The 19,226-nt window shown below is 44.5% G+C and overlaps 1 protein-coding gene across 5 annotated transcripts in view; it reads right to left on the reverse strand.

Moving 5' to 3' along the window:
* Nucleotides 1–15,817: 15,817 nt before the first annotated feature.
* Nucleotides 15,818–19,226, reverse strand: part of BCLAF1 (BCL2 associated transcription factor 1) — a 78,437-nt gene continuing 75,028 nt past the window's right edge. For all 5 annotated transcript variants that reach the window (XM_068231638.1, XM_068231641.1, XM_068231639.1 and 2 more), the window contains 2 exons: nucleotides 18,121–18,315; nucleotides 15,818–15,944 (listed from right to left, as the gene is read on the reverse strand). In XM_068231638.1, coding sequence (XP_068087739.1) covers nucleotides 15,939–15,944; nucleotides 18,121–18,315 — 201 coding nt within the window. In that variant the 3' untranslated portion in view covers nucleotides 15,818–15,938. The remainder of the gene's footprint in view (nucleotides 15,945–18,120; nucleotides 18,316–19,226) is intronic.

The raw sequence follows: 19,226 nt of genomic DNA on the forward strand, positions 1-19,226 counted from the left end.
GCTTACTTATCTTTTGAGTCTTATTTATAAAATGTTATCACACATAACCACAGGATACAGTAGTTCTCGTGTAATTTTCTCATCTGTGACTTTAAAGAAAACCTGAACTGAAAATTAAAAGTCAAAATAAGCATACACAAGTCATACTTACCTTCCATGTAGTCTACTCCTCAGTGTCTTTATCCTGTCCAGCATCCTGTTTGTTCACTGTGATCAAGGGAATTTTCCGTCCTCCATTTTGAAAATGGTCATTACCCATAACAGCTTTCTGGTCAGCGCACAGTTAAACTGTAACATCGCCCACTTGAGCCATAGGGAAACATGGACATTACCTGGTACATCAGTTTTCCTCTCAGCTATAACTGACAGCAACTGATATTATACTGACAGCAACTGATATTATACTGACAGCAACTGATATATTTCAGATCTGACAAAATATTGTCAGAACTGGAAGGGATTATTGTCAGAAGAAAATAGTGAGCTTCTGAGAGGAACTGATGGCAAGGTAACTATGTAATGTTAATTTGAAGTTACCTCGTGTGTTTATTTTAAATATTTTTACTCAGTACAGGTTCTTTAAATTAAGTCCAATTAGTTCATAATGAGATGTTAATAACTTAGATGATAGAAACCTATGCAGTTTGGGAGTGGACCAATTCAAATCAGCTATTGCATCTGACTGGTCTGATTTCAAACTGTAGCAACTTAAAATTATATTAATAGCTATAGCTTGTGCTATGCTTACCCACCTGATAAATTCCAGTTGCTTCCTGCCATGTGACCTGAACTTCCTCAGTTTCTGAGGTGCACTCTCCAAATATTTCATTAGTTTAGCAGGGTCAGGCGACAGTGAAACTTTGTTTCATTTTTTTTTTTTTCATTTTCAGACCTGGATAATGGGCTCGTTTCCACCATAGCGAATCCGCATGCGGCGACGAGATGCGGATTCGCTTGGTACACTGAAGTGGCCGGGGCTGTTTCCACATGTGCGGCGTGCGGGAGCGATTTGGCGGCGGGGCAAATCTCCACGACGGGACCCACAGAATTCGCCTGCGTCGGGAATCCGTGCGAATCGCCGCTAATGTATTTAATAGTAAAAACGCATGCGGTTTTTACCCGCGATTCGCGTGCGATTTCGCACCTTTTTCAATGTTATTTTGCCCTGGCAGTGTCATGGTTAATTTCGCATGGCACCCTGCCATGCGAAATCGCGGGTAAAAACGCATGCTGAAACGCATGCGGTTTTACAAGCGTCGGAATGCCGGCGAAATTGCGTCGCAACAGTGGAAACGAGCTCTTAAGTTTCCTCAAAGCTTAGGTTTATGTTATCAAGGAACCTGATTCTTAATGACTTAAAGAACAACTGAAGCAAGAGTGATACCATATTTAATTCCTTTTAAGCAATACCAGTTTCCTGACCATCTCTGCCTCTAATACTTTTAGCCATAGACCCTGAACAAGCATGTAGCAAATCAGGTGTTTCTGACATTGTCAGACCTGACAAGATTAGCTGCACTCTCGTTTCTGGCGTTATCCAGACACTGCTGCAGCCAAATAGGTAAATAGGACTACCAGGCAACTGGTATTGTGTAAGGGCTCGTTCCCACTATCGCGAATCCGCATGCGTCCAATGCATGCGGATTCGCACATGTAATGCAAGTGGATGGGCCTGTTTCCACTGTAGCGTTGTTGAGGTGCGTTTTTTTCAGCGGTAAAAAAACGCACAAAAGAGCCAACGAATTCGCCTGCGAGTGGAATGCATGCGAATTGCCGCTAATGTATTTAATAGTAAAAACGCATGCGTTTTTTACATGCGTTTTTACCCGCGATTTCGCACCTTTTTCTATTTTATTTTGCCCTGGCAGTGTCATGGTTAATTTCGCATGGCACCCTGCCATGCGAAATCGCGGGTAAAAACGCATGTGGAAACGCATCCGCATGCGTTTTTACAAGCGTCGGAATGCCGGCGAAATCGCGTCGCAACAGTGGAAACAAGCCCTAAAAGGAAAGAAATGTGGTAGCCTCCATATTCTTCTCACTTCAGTTGTCCTTTGTCCATGTGGCAAGGCTTTTAGCAGATAAGACATTTCATTTAAAAAGTGAAGGTTAGGAATGTTAGTTTCATATTACTCAGTATAGGTACTGTATTAGTTTACCAGAGTGAATTATTGTATACTGTAAAGGCACATACACACGCCTGATCTCTTCAAACAACGGGTCGTCAGATCTGCCCGTGGGACGGCCATTCTGACGACAGTTTCCCCGTGAGTACACTCTGTCGGCAGGCTGAGAAGGCTGGTTTTGACTGATCCGCGGTGGATCAGTCAAAACCAGCTTTATCGGCCTGCCAACAGACTGTTTACACAGGTAAACAGTCAGACAACCACCCCGCGGGCGGGTCTGACAACCCATCGTTTAAAGAGATCAGGTGCCTTTACAGTTCAAATTAGATGTTAGATACAGTAATCTAATGTGAAACATGAAAATACAATTAATCATGGATATTGTTAAACAAAAAAAGCAAACAATTAGGGCTCTTTCCCGCTAAGACGTTGCGTTAGATGCGACGTTAAGGTTGCATTATGTACCGCTAACCCAACGCATGTGAGCTTTGAAGTAGGACGTTATGTAGAGCCGCGTTATGCGTCCGTGATGCGTACTTTTTGACGCATACTATCGGAAGAAACCGGCGCATGCTGCAAAAAACTGTAGACCACGTGATTGGAACACTCCGCATCACATGGTCCCGCCAGTGATGTCTGCACAGTGCAGTGAATATTAATTAGCCATGTGGCTACTCACAATACACATCGCTGAGCATGTGCAAACAGTCTAACGCAGCTAAAGCCGCATATAACGCACAGCAAGCTCCACTTTCATAGAACATGCAGCGTTACACTGTAACGCAACGTGGGCACTGAACAGCCCATTGATTTTTCATTACTGTGAGTTGGGCTGCGTTACAGGCTACTCTAAGGGCTGGTTCAGACGGACGCTTGCAGAGCGTTTACAGCCAGCGTTCAGGGCTTGGTGTTAAACGCTCCCATTCAAGTGAATGGGAGCGTTTGTACCAAGCTTTCAAGCGCGTTTACACAAACGCGGCGTTTGGGTCCCGATTTTCCCTGGCGTTCAAGGAGCCCCTGGAAGCTACATGTAGCTTCCAGGGGAGGTTAAACGCGACGGCTGTCCTCCTAGGGGAAGAAAAAACGCGACCGCATCCAAACGCACACAAACGCTGCTAAACGCGACGCCCACTAACGCAACGCCTCCAAACGTCTATCTGAACCAGCCCTAACGTGCGCCTGTAACATCCTACTGTGAAAGCAGCCTTAAAGAAATGGTTCAATCAACCCTGTCCTGTTAGATGTGATAATCATTATCAGTCATGCTATTACAGGTACTGTACAGTCATTTGCCAGGCAAGGGTTTCATTGGACATTTTTAACCACTTGAGGACCGTGGGCTTTACCCCCCCCCCCCCTCCCCCCCTTAAGGACCGGCCACTTTTTTTCCATTCAGACCACTACAGCTTTCACGGTTTATTGCTCGCTCATACAACCTACCACCTAAATGAATTTTGGCTCCTTTTCTTGTCACTAATAAAGCTTTCTTTTGGTGCTATTTGATTGCTCCTGCGATTTTTACTTTTTATTATATTCATCAAAAAAGACATGAATTTTGGCAAAGATTTTTTTTAACTTTCTGTGCTGACATTTTTCAAATAAAGTAAAATTTCTGTATACATGTAGCGCGAAAAATGTGGATAAACATGTTTTTGATTAAAAAAAACCCCATTCAGTGTATATTTATTGGTTTGGTTAAAAGTTATAGCATTTACAAACTATGGTGCAAAAAGTGAATTTTCCCATTTTCAAGCATCTATGACTTTTCTGACCACCTGACATGTTTCATGAGGAGCTAGAATTCCAGGATAGTATAAATACCCCCCAAATGACCCCATTTTGGAAAGAAGACATCCCAAAGTATTCACTGAGAGGCATAGTAAGTTCATAGAGGATATTAATTTTTTTCACAAGTAAGCGGAAAATGAAACTTTGTGACAAAAGAAAAAGTTTCCATTTCTTCTAACTTGCGAAAAAAAAAAATGAAATCTGCCACGGACTCACCATGCCCCTCTCTGAATACCTTGAAGTGTCTACTTTCCAAAATGGGGTCATTTGTGAGGTGTTTACTGTCCTCGCATTTTGGGGGTGCTAATTTGTAAGCACCCCTGTAAAGCCTAAAGGTGCTCATTGGACTTTGGGTCCCTTAGCGCAGTTAGGCTGCAAAAAAGTGCCACACATGTGGTATTGCGGTACTCAGGAGAAGTAGTATGTGTTTTGGGGTGTATTTTTACACATACCGATGCTGGGTGGGAGAAATATCTCTGTAAATGACAATTTTTTTTTTACACACAATTGTCCATTTATCTTTCTCCCACTCAGCATGGGTATGTGTAAAAATACACCCCAAAACACATTATACTACTTCTCCTGAGTACGGCGTTACCACATGTGTGGCACTTTTTTGCACCCTAAGTACGCTAAGGGGCCCAAAGTCCAATGAGTACTTTTAGGATTTCACAGGTCATTTTGAGAAATTTCGTTTCAAGACTACTCCTCACGATTTAGGGCCCCTAAAATGCCAGGACAGTACAGGAACCCCACAAATGACCCCATTTTAGAAAGAAGACACCCCAAGGTATTCCGTTAGTAGTACGGTGAGTTCATAGAAGATTTTATTTTGTCACAAGTTAGCGGAAAATGACACTTTGTGAAAAACCAATAAAAATCAATTTCCGCTAACTCGTGACAAAAAATAAAATCTTCTATGAACTCACCATACTCTTAACGGAATACCTTTGGGTGTCTTCTTTCTAGAATGGGGTCATTTGTGGGATTCCTATACTGCCCTGGCATTTTAGGGGCCCTAAACCGTGAGGAGTAGTCTTGAAACCAACAATGTCGCAAAATGACCTGTGAAATCCTAAAGGTACTCATTGGACTTTGGGCCCCTTAGCGTACTTACGGTGTAAAAATGTGCCAAATATGTGGTACCGCCGTACTCAGGAGAAGTAGTATGTGTTTTGGGGTGTATTTTTACACATACCCATGCTGGGTGGGAGAAATACCTCTGGAAATGACAATTGTTTGATTTTTTTTTTACACACAATTGTCCATTTACAGAGAGATTTCTCCCACCCAGCATGGGTATGTGTAAAAATACACCCCAAAACACATTATACTACTTCTCCTGAGTACGGCGATACCACGTGTGACACTTTTTTGCAGCCTAGGTGCACTAAGGGGCCCAACGTCCTAATCACAGGTCATTTTGAGGCATTTGTTTTCTAGACTACTCCTCACGGTTTAGGGCCCCTAAAATGCCAGGGCAGTATAGGAACCCCACAAGTGACCCCATTTTAGAAAGAAGATACCCCAAGGTATTCCGTTAGGTGTATGGCGAGTTCATAGAAGATTTTATTTTTTGTCACAAGTTAGTGAAAAATGACACTTTGTGAAAAAAAACCAATAAAAATCAATTTCCGCTAACTTTTGACAAAAAATAAATTCTATGAACTCGTCATACACCTAACAGAATACATTGGGGTGTCTTTTCTAAAATGGGGCTAGTTTGTGGGGTTCCTATACCGCCCTGGCATTTTACGGGCCCAAAACCGTAAGTAGTCTGGAAACCAAATGTCTCAAAATGACTGTATAAGCATCTGAAAATTTTGATGACAGGTGGTCTATGAGGGGGCGAATTTTGTGATGACAGGTTGTATTGGGCCTGATCTGATGGATAGGGGTGCTAGGGGGTGACAGGAGGTGATTGATGGGTGTCTCAGGGGGTGGTTAGAGGGGAAAATAGATGCAATCAATGCACTGGGGAGGTGATCGGAAGGGGATCTGAGGGTTTGGCCGAGTGATCAGGAGCCCACACGGAGCAAATTGGGGCCTGATCTGATGGGTAGGTGTGCTAGGGGGTGACAGGAGGTGATTGATGGGTGTCATTAGAGGGGGGAATAGATGCAAGCAATGCACTGGCAAGGTGATTAGGGCTGGGGTCTGAGGGCATGGGTGGGTGATTGAGTGCCCTAGGGGCAGATAGGGTTCTAATCTGATGGGTAGCAGTGACGGGGTGATTGATGGGTAATTAGTGAGTGTTTAGGGTAGAGAACAGATGTAAACACTGCACTTGGGAGGTGATCTGATGTCGGATCTGCGGGCGATCTATTGGTGTGGGTGGGTGATGAGATTGCCCGCAAGGGGCAGGTTAGGGGCTGATTGATGGGTGGCAGTGACAGGGGGTGATTGATGGGTGATCAGTGGTTTATTACAGGGAAGGACAGATGTAAATAATGCCCTGGCGAATTGATAAGGGGGGGTCTGAGGGCAATCTGAGCGTGTAGGCGGGTGATTGGGTGCCCGCAAGGGGCAGATTAGGGTCTGATCTGATGGGTAACAGTGACAGGGGGTATTTGATGGGTAATTAGTGGGTGTTTAGAGGAGACAATAGATGTAAACACTGCGCTTGGGTGGTGATCTGATGTCGGATCTGCGGGCGATCTATTGGTGTGGGTGATCAGATTGCCCGCAAGGGGCAGGTTAGGGGCTGATTGATGGGTGGCAGTGACAGGGGTTGATTGATGGGTGATTGACAGGTGATCAGTGGGTTATTACAGGGAAGCACAGATGTAAATATTGCACTGGCGAATTGATAAGGGGGGGTCTGAGGGCAATCTGAGCGTGTAGGCGGGTGATTGGGTGCCCGCAAGGGGCAGATTAGGGTCTGATTGATGGGTGGCAGTGACGGGGTGATTGACAGGTGATCAGGGGGAATAGATTCATACAGTACCCAAGGGGGGGGGGGTCTGGGGAGAATCTGAGGGGTGGGGGGGGGGGGGGTAAAAAAAAAATAGCGGTGACAGGGAGTGATTGATGGGTTATTAGGTGGGTGATTGGGTGCAAACAGGGGGATGGGCAGGGGGGGGTCTGAGGGGTGATCTGGGGCAGGGGGGGAAGAAATCAGTGTGCTTGGGTGTGACATAGGGTGGCTGCAGCCTGCCCTGGTGGTCCCTCGGACACTGGGACCACCAGGGCAGGAGGCAGCCTGTATAATACACTTTGTAAACATTACAAAGTGTACTATACACTTTGTATGCGGCGATCGTCAGGTTAACATCCCGCCGGCGCTTCAGTTTGGCCGGCGGGATGTTGCGGCGGGTGAGCGGTGACAGGCGCCGGCGGAGGATCGCGTCACGGATGACGCGATCGCTCCGCCCATGCCCCTACAAGGACCGCCGCCATTTGTCTATACGGTGGTCCTTGCGGGGTCCACTTCCCGGCCGCCAATTTTCAATACGGCGGTCGGGAAGTGGTTAAAGTATTAAGATTAGCCATACTATACCAGGGGGAAAAAAAAAAACATATATACAGTAAGTAGATAAATACTTGATCTCGTGTTGTACTGTCCATGTTTTGATTTCAGTGAATGTTACGGTATATAGTAAATTAAGAGAATTCTGTTCCTGGTGGTAACTATGACTTTTGCCCACAGTTTAGGCTAAATCCTGATGTCATTTCTGCCCTTTACTTTTTCTTTTCCAATCGCTGAGTCACCTCAGCCTTGCTTGTAAACACAAGTGAGCAGGGGGTTGTGTTTCAGATAAGCAGTGAGGAAGGGAAATAAATGGAAGAGGAGGACTATATTATAGATAAAAAGAACCCCCAGCATGCAACTGTTTAGCACTGACTACTAAATGGCCAGTGCTCCTTAAGTATGTGATAACTCCAAACCATAACAGCAGAAATAATTTTGAATGCAGGATCATTTAATACACTCGACCAGTTGCTGTTGAAATTTGATTTTTATAGTGACACTCCCACTTTAAGGCGACCATGTCCACAAAGGAAGCTGGCAGTGTGTGGTACACCTGGTAACTTTTAATAAAGTTCATAGTCACACAGCAGTGACTGATACGTTTGATAAATACTAAAAACATACGGTTAACATGCGTGTTTTCTGTGGAAAGCATAGTTTCATTGTGCTGGGTCATTGGTTTGAATCTCAGCCAGGGCACTATCTGCATAGTTATTGGGCTCTATTCACAACAAGCAGTTCAGTAATATAATTTTGGACAGTAAAATACCTCCTGCAGTATTTTACACTTTTTCCCCCTGAAATTAACTAAAGTGAGGCAGAAGTTCGGTAAATTACCGAACAAACATGCCTCAGTTCACTAAGCTGTGCTTGGCAAATGTCACTTTCCAGCCTTCTAGCAGGGCAGCGTGCAAGCAGGGAGTTGTGTGTGCGCGCGCGACTCGGAGGTTTTCTGTCCAATGCAGCCTGTCATCCCTTTAGATGTGCTGCAGCCACCAGGGGAGCTCTTCTGTATGCTGGAAGATTTAGAGATTTAGGCTTTGTTCACATTGCGTTCCGATCGCGTTTGCATTTTCTGAAGCATTTTTTTTCCTGCCCGGCGATTTCTGTTCATTGGACATTTTGGTAAGCGGTTTTTGCAGAGCAATTCAGTTTTTTTCAATTCCTGACATTAAGAATAAAGACAATGTATTTATTCTTAAACGCAAACGCAATGTCTGCTCAAATCAATTTTGTAAGCATTTTGCGTTTTTCCAAAACCTTCCATTCTAGCAAAATCGCGCCAAAAATGGTCCATGCAGCGCTTTTGAGAGGAAAGCGGACAGATTGCCCTAATCCAGTGATGGCTAACCTTGGCATTCCAGCTGTGACAAAACTACAAATCCCATCGTGCCTCTGCCTCCCCGAGTTATGCTTAGAGCTATCAGAGTATTGCAATGCCTCATGGGACTTGTAGTTCCACCACAGCTGGAGTGCCAAAGTTAGCCATTACTGCCCTAATCTGATAGGATAGCATGGTGTAAGCTTTAAACAAACCCCAAAAACACCTCCAGTGTGAATGAACTCTTACACATCTAAAGGGATGTTCTTATAATTGTCAGCCTCCTGCTTTGATACAGTGAAAGACCCACCTAATACCCCATCGCATTAAATCAGCGTGAGAAGCAGGCTGCCTGGCTATTCCCAAAGGCCGTCTCTGTCAAATCCACTGCACAGAGGCAGCATGGGGAGAGCGAGTTTTCGACTGCTGTGACCTGGAGAAAAATACCAAACACTTTTGGCCTGTAAATGAAATAAGGAAATATTTGTGAATTGACATTTCCTGAGATAATTACCACACAAGGCTGTAATTTACCTCAGTAGTCAGGAACTCTGTTTTTCTGTGCAGTGATAGGTTTAGTGAATTGTAACTTGGGAAGTTGATCAGTAAAATCAGCTGTTTTGAGCATTACTGAATGCGGTTATGCTTTGTGATTAAAGCCCTGTATGTTCTCCCCGTGTCTATATAGCTTTCTTCCAACATTCCAAAAACAAATATGTTAATTGGCTTCCCTCTACATTGGCCCTAGACTGCGATTGATATGGGTATGGTAGGATTGGATTGTGAACCTCTGAGGGATAGTTAGTGATAAGACTGTATACTCTAAAGTGCTGCAGAAGATGTAAGCACTATATAAATACTGTATGCATTCAATGTGTAGTCACACCGCACATTTATTTATATGGCGCCGACATATTAAGCAGCGCTGTACAGAGTATATTTTCTTGTCACTAACTGTCCCTCAGAGGGGCTCACAATCTAATCCCTACCGCACATCAAAAGATTAGTGGGTCTTTTCAGCAGCATTGCAATGTGCACAGTGGGAAAGGACCCTAATGCAGGTTATGACTTCCACAAGTCTCAAAGCAAAATCATATTTCATTACTTCATGATAGGATCATGCAAATCATCTCTGTCTCCTTATAGGCTTACCCATCCATGTAAATTCTGCAAATAACTACCGTATATACTCGCAAGCAAGCCGACCCGCATGTAAGCCGACCCCCCCACTTTTACCCCAAAAAACAGGAAAAAATGATTGACCCTCATATAAGCCGGGGGTAGGAAACGCTGGCCGCGTGATCCCCCCAGTATAGCTAGTATAGTGCCCAGTATGGGTAGGTAGTGCCTCAGTATAGCTAGTATAGTGCCCAGTATAGCTAGTATAGTGCCCAATATAGGTAGGTAGTGCTCAGTATAGCTAGTAAAATGCCCCAGTATAGCTAGTATAGTGCTCAGTATAGCTAGTATAGTGCTCAGTATAGCTAGTGAAGTGCCCCAGTTTAGCTAGTATAGTGCTCAGTATAGCCAGTATAGTGCTCAGTATAGTGCTCAGTATAGCCAGTATAGTGCTCAGTATAGCTAGTATAGTGCTCAGTATAGCTAGTGAAGTGCCCCAGTTTAGCTAGTATAGTGCTCAGTATAGCCAGTATAGTGCTCAGTATAGCTAGTATAGTGCTCAGTATAGCTAGTATAGTGCTCAGTATAGCTAGTGAAGTGCCCCAGTTTAGCTAGTATAGTGCTCAGTATAGCCAGTATAGTGCTCAGTATAGCTAGTATAGTGCTCAGTATAGCTAGTATAGTGCTCAGTATAGCTAGTGAAGTGCCCCAGTTTAGCTAGTATAGTGCTCAGTATAGCTAGTATAGTGCTCAGTATAGCTAGTATAGTGCTCAGTATAGCTAGTGAAGTGCCCCAGTTTAGCTAGTATAGTGCTCAGTATAGCCAGTATAGTGCTCAGTATAGCCAGTATAGTGCTCAGTATAGCCAGTATAGTGCTCAGTATAGCCAGTATAGTGCTCAGTATAGCTAGTATAGTGCTCAGTATAGCTAGTGAAGTGCCCCAGTTTAGCTAGTATAGTGCTCAGTATAGCTAGTATAGTGCTCAGTATAGCTAGTATAGTGCCCCATTATAGCTAGTATAGTGCCCCATTATAGCTTGTATAGTGCCCCAGTATAGCTTGTATAGTGCCCCAGTATAGCTAGCATAGTGCCCCAGTATGGGTGGGTGGGTGTGTAGGTGCTGTCCCTCCCCACTCCCCCCGCGGCTGCCGCTGCTATTACCTTAGGCGGCGCCGCTTCCACTATCCCCGTCCTCCTCCGGTAACTATTTAATTCACAGCAGCGTGCCCCTCGCTGCTGTGATGACGCAGGAAACCATAGAGAGCGGTTCCCATAGTAACGGCCGCTCTCTATGGTTTCCTCCGTCATCACAGCAGCGAGGGGCGCGCTGCTGTGAATTAGTTACCGGAGGAGGACGGGGATAGTGGAAGCGGCGCCGCCTAAGGTAATAGCAGCGGCAGCCGCGGGGGGAGCGGGGAGGGACAGCACCTACACACCCACCCACCCACCCATGACTCGCAAGCAAGCAGACCCCCCAACTTTTGGCCCACCTTTGGGGGGTCAAAAATTCGGCTTGCTTGCGAGTATATACGGTAATCACTTTTCTCATGTAAAGTTCCTGTGCCTTACGTCCTCAATGTATCCAGTGGCTGTTCATATGACCCTCCTAACCACAGTTCTAACTAGACCTGTCTCACAACTGTCTGCTGTCAGGTTTATTTTGCACAGTACTATATTAAGTTTGCTACAAGATAGAGGCACCTTCTTTATATCACCATTTAACATAAAAATGGGGGGGGGGGGGGGGGTTAGTGCCCCTAAGGTACTTACCTCAGGAGATGGGAGCCTCTGCCCTCACCAAAAGGAATTCAGTGTTGGGACCACCAAAGATTCCGCTGACATCGGCTTGTAAGCGGTGCACGCAGGCGTAGTAGCTGCTTTCTGATGGGCTCCTGCAGAAATAGAGCCAGTTCAGGTCCTCTTTAATACACAGGCACAGCCAGTTCATGCATGTGCAGTAGAGCGAACCCGACTGAAATTAACTATTGGAGGAAGCTACTAATGTGCCTGAGTGCACCACTAAAAAGTAAATATTGTGGTCAGTGTCACTGCAGGGGGGCCAACGCTGGAATGAGCTGTCTGAGGAAGACATGGGAAGCCTCATTAGGATTCAGAGGCTTCCACCTCCTGAGGCAAGTACCCCCAGGGGCCCTTTGATCCCTGCAGGTTTACTTTAAAGTTCAGCTCCAGGCAGAAATAACATATTGGCAGCACTTTGCGTGCGCTTGCTAATCACCAGCAATTGCTGTAGAACCCAATGAGGATGATCCCACTAAAGCATTTGAAGAAATTACAAAAGCGATGCTTGCAGCATTTACAATGCAACTGCGATTAAAAGGAATGCAGGACAAAAAAAAAATCCCATACCTTTAAACTGCTACTAAAATGTTTAACAAATGTTTGTGGTTCCAAGCCTTTTGATTATGAGATCTGCATCTGTCAGAGGTGCCGAGTGTTGTTTGTTTTGCTAGATGCTGTAACTCCTTTTTCTATTGCCTGAGGAAGCAGGCACTGACCCGTGAAACGTGTTGCTTTGTTTTATCTGGAGTTCGTTAATAAATAGACTAAATGTACAGTCGTGTTGTGTCTGCTTGGAGGAGGTAAGTCCACCACTGCCTCCTAATTTCCAAATTTTTGGCTTTTAAGCTCATTTAAAACCCCTTATATCCTTTTAGCGCCTCTGTTCTCTCCTATATAATATCAAGATCAGTGTTTCAGGTAGACTGAGAAAGAGAGGAATGTGTTCTACCTGATGGACCACACCTTTCCTGATTCAGACCCATCAGATAATTTGAGCTGTGCCAAAAATGTGTGAGGACCTTGGCCCTGGAAGGACCGGTCTGACATCCCTGCTTTATGGTCACTGGTTTGGAGTGTCCCAACACAATCATCCATACATCACTCTCCCCATAAAACCATCTAGTTGTAATTAATTGGTTTTCATCTCCTATTTTCTATAATTGCTTCAATAACTGAATTTTGCAACAGTATTTTCATGCTGCAAGAATGTGCTTAAAATAAGTTTAAAAATTTTAACTAAGAATTATTTGCATCTCATTGACTATCCCTACAGGACAGAGATGGACAATTGGATGCAAGTGATTCCATACAAAATTGTATGCTACCTAAAAATGGACCATTCAAGATCAACAGGAAGTTATGGTCCAGTTACAAGCTGCATGAAATTTGAATGCAAGATGGATTTTCAGATCACTGACCATCTCTGAGGCTAAAGTATTTTAAAATCTAAAATGTACTCAAGCCAATTAATTTGAAAGCAAAGATGAGCTCCGTAAGCCACCCCCTACATACCTTTAACATGTTTTCTTTTTTTCGTTAAGTAGAACAAAATTTACTCAGATGAACAGATGTCAATCTAGCCAATATATTTTAACACTTTTGCAATTACAAAGTTTGCAATTGTTCAAAATAAAAGGTTTACTCTAAAATAATTAAACAGTGGAGAAGAAAAAAGCTGCACAGTATTAATCTCAAAAGAAATCAGAAACACATAGAATCAACACAAACATTTAAAGTATCTCAGTCACTAGCTTAAGGTCTAGTAGTGACAGGGTTAAATACAATGAGAGGAACAGCTGCAACAGACTCCTCTGACACTGCATTGAATGAAAAGCTTGACAACACTTCACAGGGAGGTTACATTAAGTTTGAAGATAGATTGAATTTAAAGGATACCAGAGCCCAACCGCCTGTTAAAAGAAAAAAACATTGTGCTGGTGGGAGGGGGTTTGTTGTCACTTACCGCTCCCTCTGTTCGCTGCTGCATGCCTCCGTTCTCCCCATTCCCAGGCCCGTTCAGGTCAGGAGCCAGAATGGGCCCAGGAATGGGGAGAACGGAGGCACGCATCGGTGAACAGAGGCAGTGGTAAGTGACAACGAACCACCTCCCACCAACACAATATTGTTTGGGCTCTGGTATCCTTTATGGATACTTTAACACTATACCCGTTGCATTGCACAACCTGAAAAATACAAGTACAACAACAGTGATGAAAAGTCATGCTGCTGGTGCGATGTGACATATGATGGAGCATACGTAGACCTTTGCGTGCCCTGTAATTTGGGCACAAAGCATACTGCACGTTTATTCACTTGCCGACCGCGCACTCATACCGCGCGTCGGCAAAGTGGCAGCCGCAGGAACAGCGACGCAGTTCTGCATCGCTGGCTGCAGGCCAATTAATCAGGAAGCTCGCGCGAGCGGCTGCTTCCTGTCAATTTACGGCGGGGGACTCCGTGAATAGCCTGCGGGCCGCCGATCACGGCTCGCAGGCTAAATGTAAACACAAGCGGAAATAATCCGCTTTGTTTACATTCGTACAACACTGCTAACAGTAGCAGCGTTGTACCAGATCAGCGATCCCCGGCCAATCAGCGGCCGGGGATCGCTGTCACATGACAGGCAGGAGCCTGTTAGAGGCTGCACAGGACAGATCCATTCCTGTGCAGCCTCGGATTTCCGGGGAAGGGAGGGAGGAGAGGGAAGGGGGCTTTGAGGTGCCCCCCCCCGCAACACCCAGGCAGGCAGGAGCGATCAGACCCCCCCAGCACATCATCTCCCTAGTGGGGAAAAAAGGGGGGCGATCTGGTCGCTCTGCCTGCACCCTGATCTGTGCTGGGGGCTGCACAGCCCACCCAGCACAGATCAGCTAAAACAGCGCTGGTCCTTAACCACTTGAGGACCCACCCTTTACCCCCCCTTAAGGACCAGCGCTGTTTGAAGGGATCTGTGCTGGGTGGGCTCTACAGCCCCCAGCACAGATCAGAGGGCACGCAGAGCGATCAGATCGCCCCCCTTTTTTCCCCCCTATGGGGATGATGTGCAGGGGGGGTCTGATCGCTCCTGCGTGCAGGCTAGTTGCGGGGGGGGGGGCACCTCAAAGCCCCCCTCCGCGGCGACATTCACCCCCCTCCCTCTCCTACCTCTCCCTCCCGGTGATCCGGGCTGCACAGGACGCTATCCGTCCTGTGCAGCCAGTGACAGGACGTCCCCTGTCACATGGAGGCGATCCCCGGCCGCTGATTGGCCGGGGATCGCCGATCTGCCTTACGGCGCTGCTGCGCAGCAGCGCCGTACAATGTAAACAAAGCGGATTATTTCCGCTTGTGTTTACATTTAGCCTGCGAGCCGCCATCGGCGGCCCGCAGGCTATTCACGGAGCCCCCCGCCGTGATTTGACAGGAAGCAGCCGCTCGCGCGAGCGGCTGCTTCCTAATTAATCAGCCTGCAGCTGGCGACGCAGTACTGCGTCGCTGGTCCTGCAGCTGCCACTTTGCCGACGCACGGTATAAGCGTGCGGTCGGCAAGTGGTTAAGGGGGGGGGGGTAAAGGGTGGGTCCTCAAGTGGTTAATTTCTGCTCCAGCAGAAATTGTTGCACTGCAAATGCACTTGTGTGGAAGCACCATTGGAATATAATTACATCGCGTTTTGTGAAAGGACTAATCCAAACTGGCTGTGTTTGCATTTTTAAAAGCTCATGTCTCATTCTCTTGAATGCGAATAGCGGGAAATCTCTGCCATTGATTTTGCAGCAATTTTTCTAAATACGCTTTTAAAAACAAAAACATAGCCAGTGTGGATCAGCCATGAGAGTTTTAAAGTTCTGCAGCCTCCATGTACTGATTGCGGTGAGAGAGCTCTATAGCAGTCAGTCTTCTCACTGTGTTAACCTAGTCACTAGTACCTTAATGAAGTGACAAGTGCTTTAAAAAGCAGATTCTGACTTAAGGTGTGTGCACACATCCAATCTTGATTGGTCACCTCCATGTAGTAGGCGAATCAACAGATTTTTTGAATACTTTGAACAGGCTGTGTGGTTTAGCACTCATCCTACATGGAATTGGTAAAATTGGCCAATTATGATTGAATGTGTTTACTCATCTTTAGGGGTGACAGTTTAAATAATCAGACAGTCGCTCGTTGATTTCCTAGAGTCTTGTTGGTATACACCTACACCATGCAAAAATGACCAGTCTTAAAACTGTGTTTCATTTGTCATGTTGCAACAGAATAAAAAAAATTGTGTTAATCACAGACAAATCTGATTAAAAATGTGGCTTGTGTGGCATCAACTCTTCTTCCAAATTTGTCAATCCTGTGATAGAAACAAAGGAAGTAGTTAATATTTTTTGAAACTTTGTCCTGTGCATGTTTCACAGCATAACATACGTTCCATGACAGTGTGGTTGCATTTAATAAGGTCTGTACCTTCACCTCTAAGGGCCCTTTTACACTTAATCAGTTGGTGTGCGTTAGTACGTGTTGGTACGCATTTTTTCCATAGCGGTGCATTGTGAAAAAGATTTCAGTTAAAACGTGTTAAGTGTGAAAGGTGCCATAGGAAAAAATGGGCATTACCTTGAAAATCAGTTTTCTTTCAGTTATAACTGAGAGCAACTGATTAAGTGTAAAAGGGCCCTAAAACTAATTAAGCATGTCCCTTCTCAATGTTTCTCAAACGTTTGCCAGAACTTCTGAATGATTTTGGTTACAGATCAAGATTATGATAGTATGACAGAACAATTTAACTAATAACACAATCCTATCTATGCAAAACACAGCTATAAATTGAAGGTTGCTAGACCCTTTACACAAGTGACTTATTCATGCAAAATGTATATTGATAAGAAAACATTGTTTGTATAGATACAGTACATATAAAAGTATCATCAAATACTTTTTGTGATCACAAATCATTTGCTCAGAACAGGAATTTTGTTCAAAGTAAACAGTAGTGGGGTAGTGAGCAACTAAATAAGCCGTCCAACAACTTAGGTATACATTTCCGACACAGGATCGATTTTGGGACGGTATCATCGAAAAACTGATCCAGTTTTCAAATCGGGAGCAGTTTGGACATATAAACACAAAGCAACTTTGTCAAGTTATTTGTCAATTTGACAGTAGATTGCATGGTGGGTGCCCAGCATTAGAAAGCAAGGGGATATAACAAACGGTGACTAATAAGAACGGGTCTCTAAAGGATAAATCCGAGCTTAAAAAAAGAAAAAGAGATCCACTTACCTGGGGCTTCCTCCAGACCGTGGCAGCCGTCCTGTGCCCTCGCCGCAGCTCCGGTGGTTCCCGGACTTCCCTGCTGGCGCAGCCGCCCTCGCCAGGTCGGGTTCCAGGTCGGCTTCTTCTGCGCTCCACCACGCGGGTCACGTGGTCTCTCCGACGTCATCAGGACGTTACTGCGCAGGCTCAGAACTACTGCGCCTGCGTAGTACCGTCCTGATGAGGTCGGAGAGACCACGTGACTCCCCTTAAACTACAGCAATTTTCACATATCACCCACCTTCCCATTAATTCGCCAATAACTTTATCACACCGATATGATCTATCCATTTAGCCACAGACTAGGCTTTCTTTGGGTGCTACTTTTTGCTAAGAATGGTTTTATTTTATATGCATTTTAAAGAGAATAATTAGACAAAAACCATTATCTTAGTATTCAGCTTTATAGATTTAAAATAAAATGTGCCACTATCGATAAAACTCACATTTTCTTTGCCCATTTGTCCCGATTCTTACAACATTGAAATTCTGTTCCTAGTATTTTATTTGGAAATGAAGGTATATTTTTTCAGTTTTTCATTTCTTTATACTATATCAATAATTACAAGCCCTTATTTGCAACAATAACAGTAATATACCCTCATTTCATACATATTAAAAGCTGAGATTCTGTGGTAATGTATTTTTTTAATGCGGTCTTTTTTTTTTTTTTTTTTACAAGTGTTTTATTTTGGTAACTGTGAGGGAGGGGGTAGAAAGGGTTAATAACTAATGGGGGATTTATTTTTTAATGTATGTTAATGTTTTTACATGTACTTTTACTTTTTGACCACTAGATGTCCCCACACGTAATCCTGTGTACTGAATAGTACACAAGAAATGGTGTTAATGGATGTGATTACTTTTACTTTGTAAATGACCACAAGCATGTCGCTAATGCCGGCGATCATTCGTTACTTTGATTAGCTTTGGGAACACGTTCCCATTCAACTATCGCGGGACAGCGACAAGAACACGTGCGGCGGTAAAAACGCGTAAGTATGTATATATACAGTCTATGTAAGTGTCATTCGGGCTCTTTTTCACTTTGGAATTTACAATAGAGGTCCACTAAAAACTGCAGTTATTAGACTGAATGAGAAAATTCATTAAGTCCATGTTGCTACATTACATTCAGTTGCACACTTTTTACAATGTACACAATAGCAGATACCTAATTATGCCAATAATCCCAAGGCACCTTCACTCCTTACCTTTTCCTCTCTGAGTCTATCCTCCAACAGTTCATCTTCCTCTTCTAGTATACCATCTCCTTGGTATTTGTCATGTGTCCATTTTGGGCTGTTACCAGACTTCTTAAAAGGGAAACGTCCCCTTCCACGCTGGAAATTTCCACGACCTCTTGCTCTCCTTCCCCAGTAATCCACTCCGTCATCTCTATCGTCGTGCTAGATAAAGAGCAATCAAGATTATGCTACAGGCTAAAACAAGGCACACAATAGAACATCAACCACAACAATGTATATTATGACCACAAACTAACACTCATGTAACAATGAACAATGGTAACAATAACAATGGTACCAAATAGGGGAATCAAGGAGATGCTAACAATTCCAACTTCCATGCACATTTAATGCATATTATATACTGCCTGGAGATGAACCAATTAAAATCATCAGGAAGTGCAACTGATTGGCCCAATTCCAAGATGCATAAAATGATGATTAAATTTGCATGTAAGCTGAAATTACCGACATCTCATTGGCTGTTGTAACAATTGCCTTTACAGCACTAATAAAATAAGCACTATTCTTACAATGTCCTTGTCCAATCGCAAGTAAGCTACAAATCTAATACCACTGGGAATAACAAATGATCTCTTTTCCTCATGCTTTGTCTGTCGGGGTTCCTCAAGGCTCTGTCCTTGGTCCCCTCTTTTCCATCTACATGCCCGGCCTTGGTAACTTAGGGCTCGTTTCCACTATCGCGAATCTGCATGCGTCCAACGCATGCGGATTCGCACATGTAATGCAAGTGGATGGGCCTGTTTCCACTGTAGCGTTGTTGAGGTGCGTTTTTTTCAGCGGTGAAAAAACGCACAAAAGAGCCACAGAATTTGCCTGCGAGTGGAATGCATGCGAATCGCATGCAATGTATTTAATAGGGAAATCGCATGCGTTTTCCCCATGCGTTTTTTGCCACGAATTCGCATAGGTACCAATGTAAATTCACACAGGCAGTGACATGGTTAAAATCGCATATACCCTCACCTATGCGAATTCGCGGCAAAAACGCATGCGGAATCGCATCCGCATGCGATTTCATCAGCGGTGGAATCCAGGCGATTCCGCACCGC

The sequence above is a fragment of the Hyperolius riggenbachi genome, chromosome 4 (genome assembly GCF_040937935.1).
Source record: "Hyperolius riggenbachi isolate aHypRig1 chromosome 4, aHypRig1.pri, whole genome shotgun sequence".
NCBI classification, from domain to species: Eukaryota; Metazoa; Chordata; class Amphibia; order Anura; family Hyperoliidae; genus Hyperolius; species Hyperolius riggenbachi.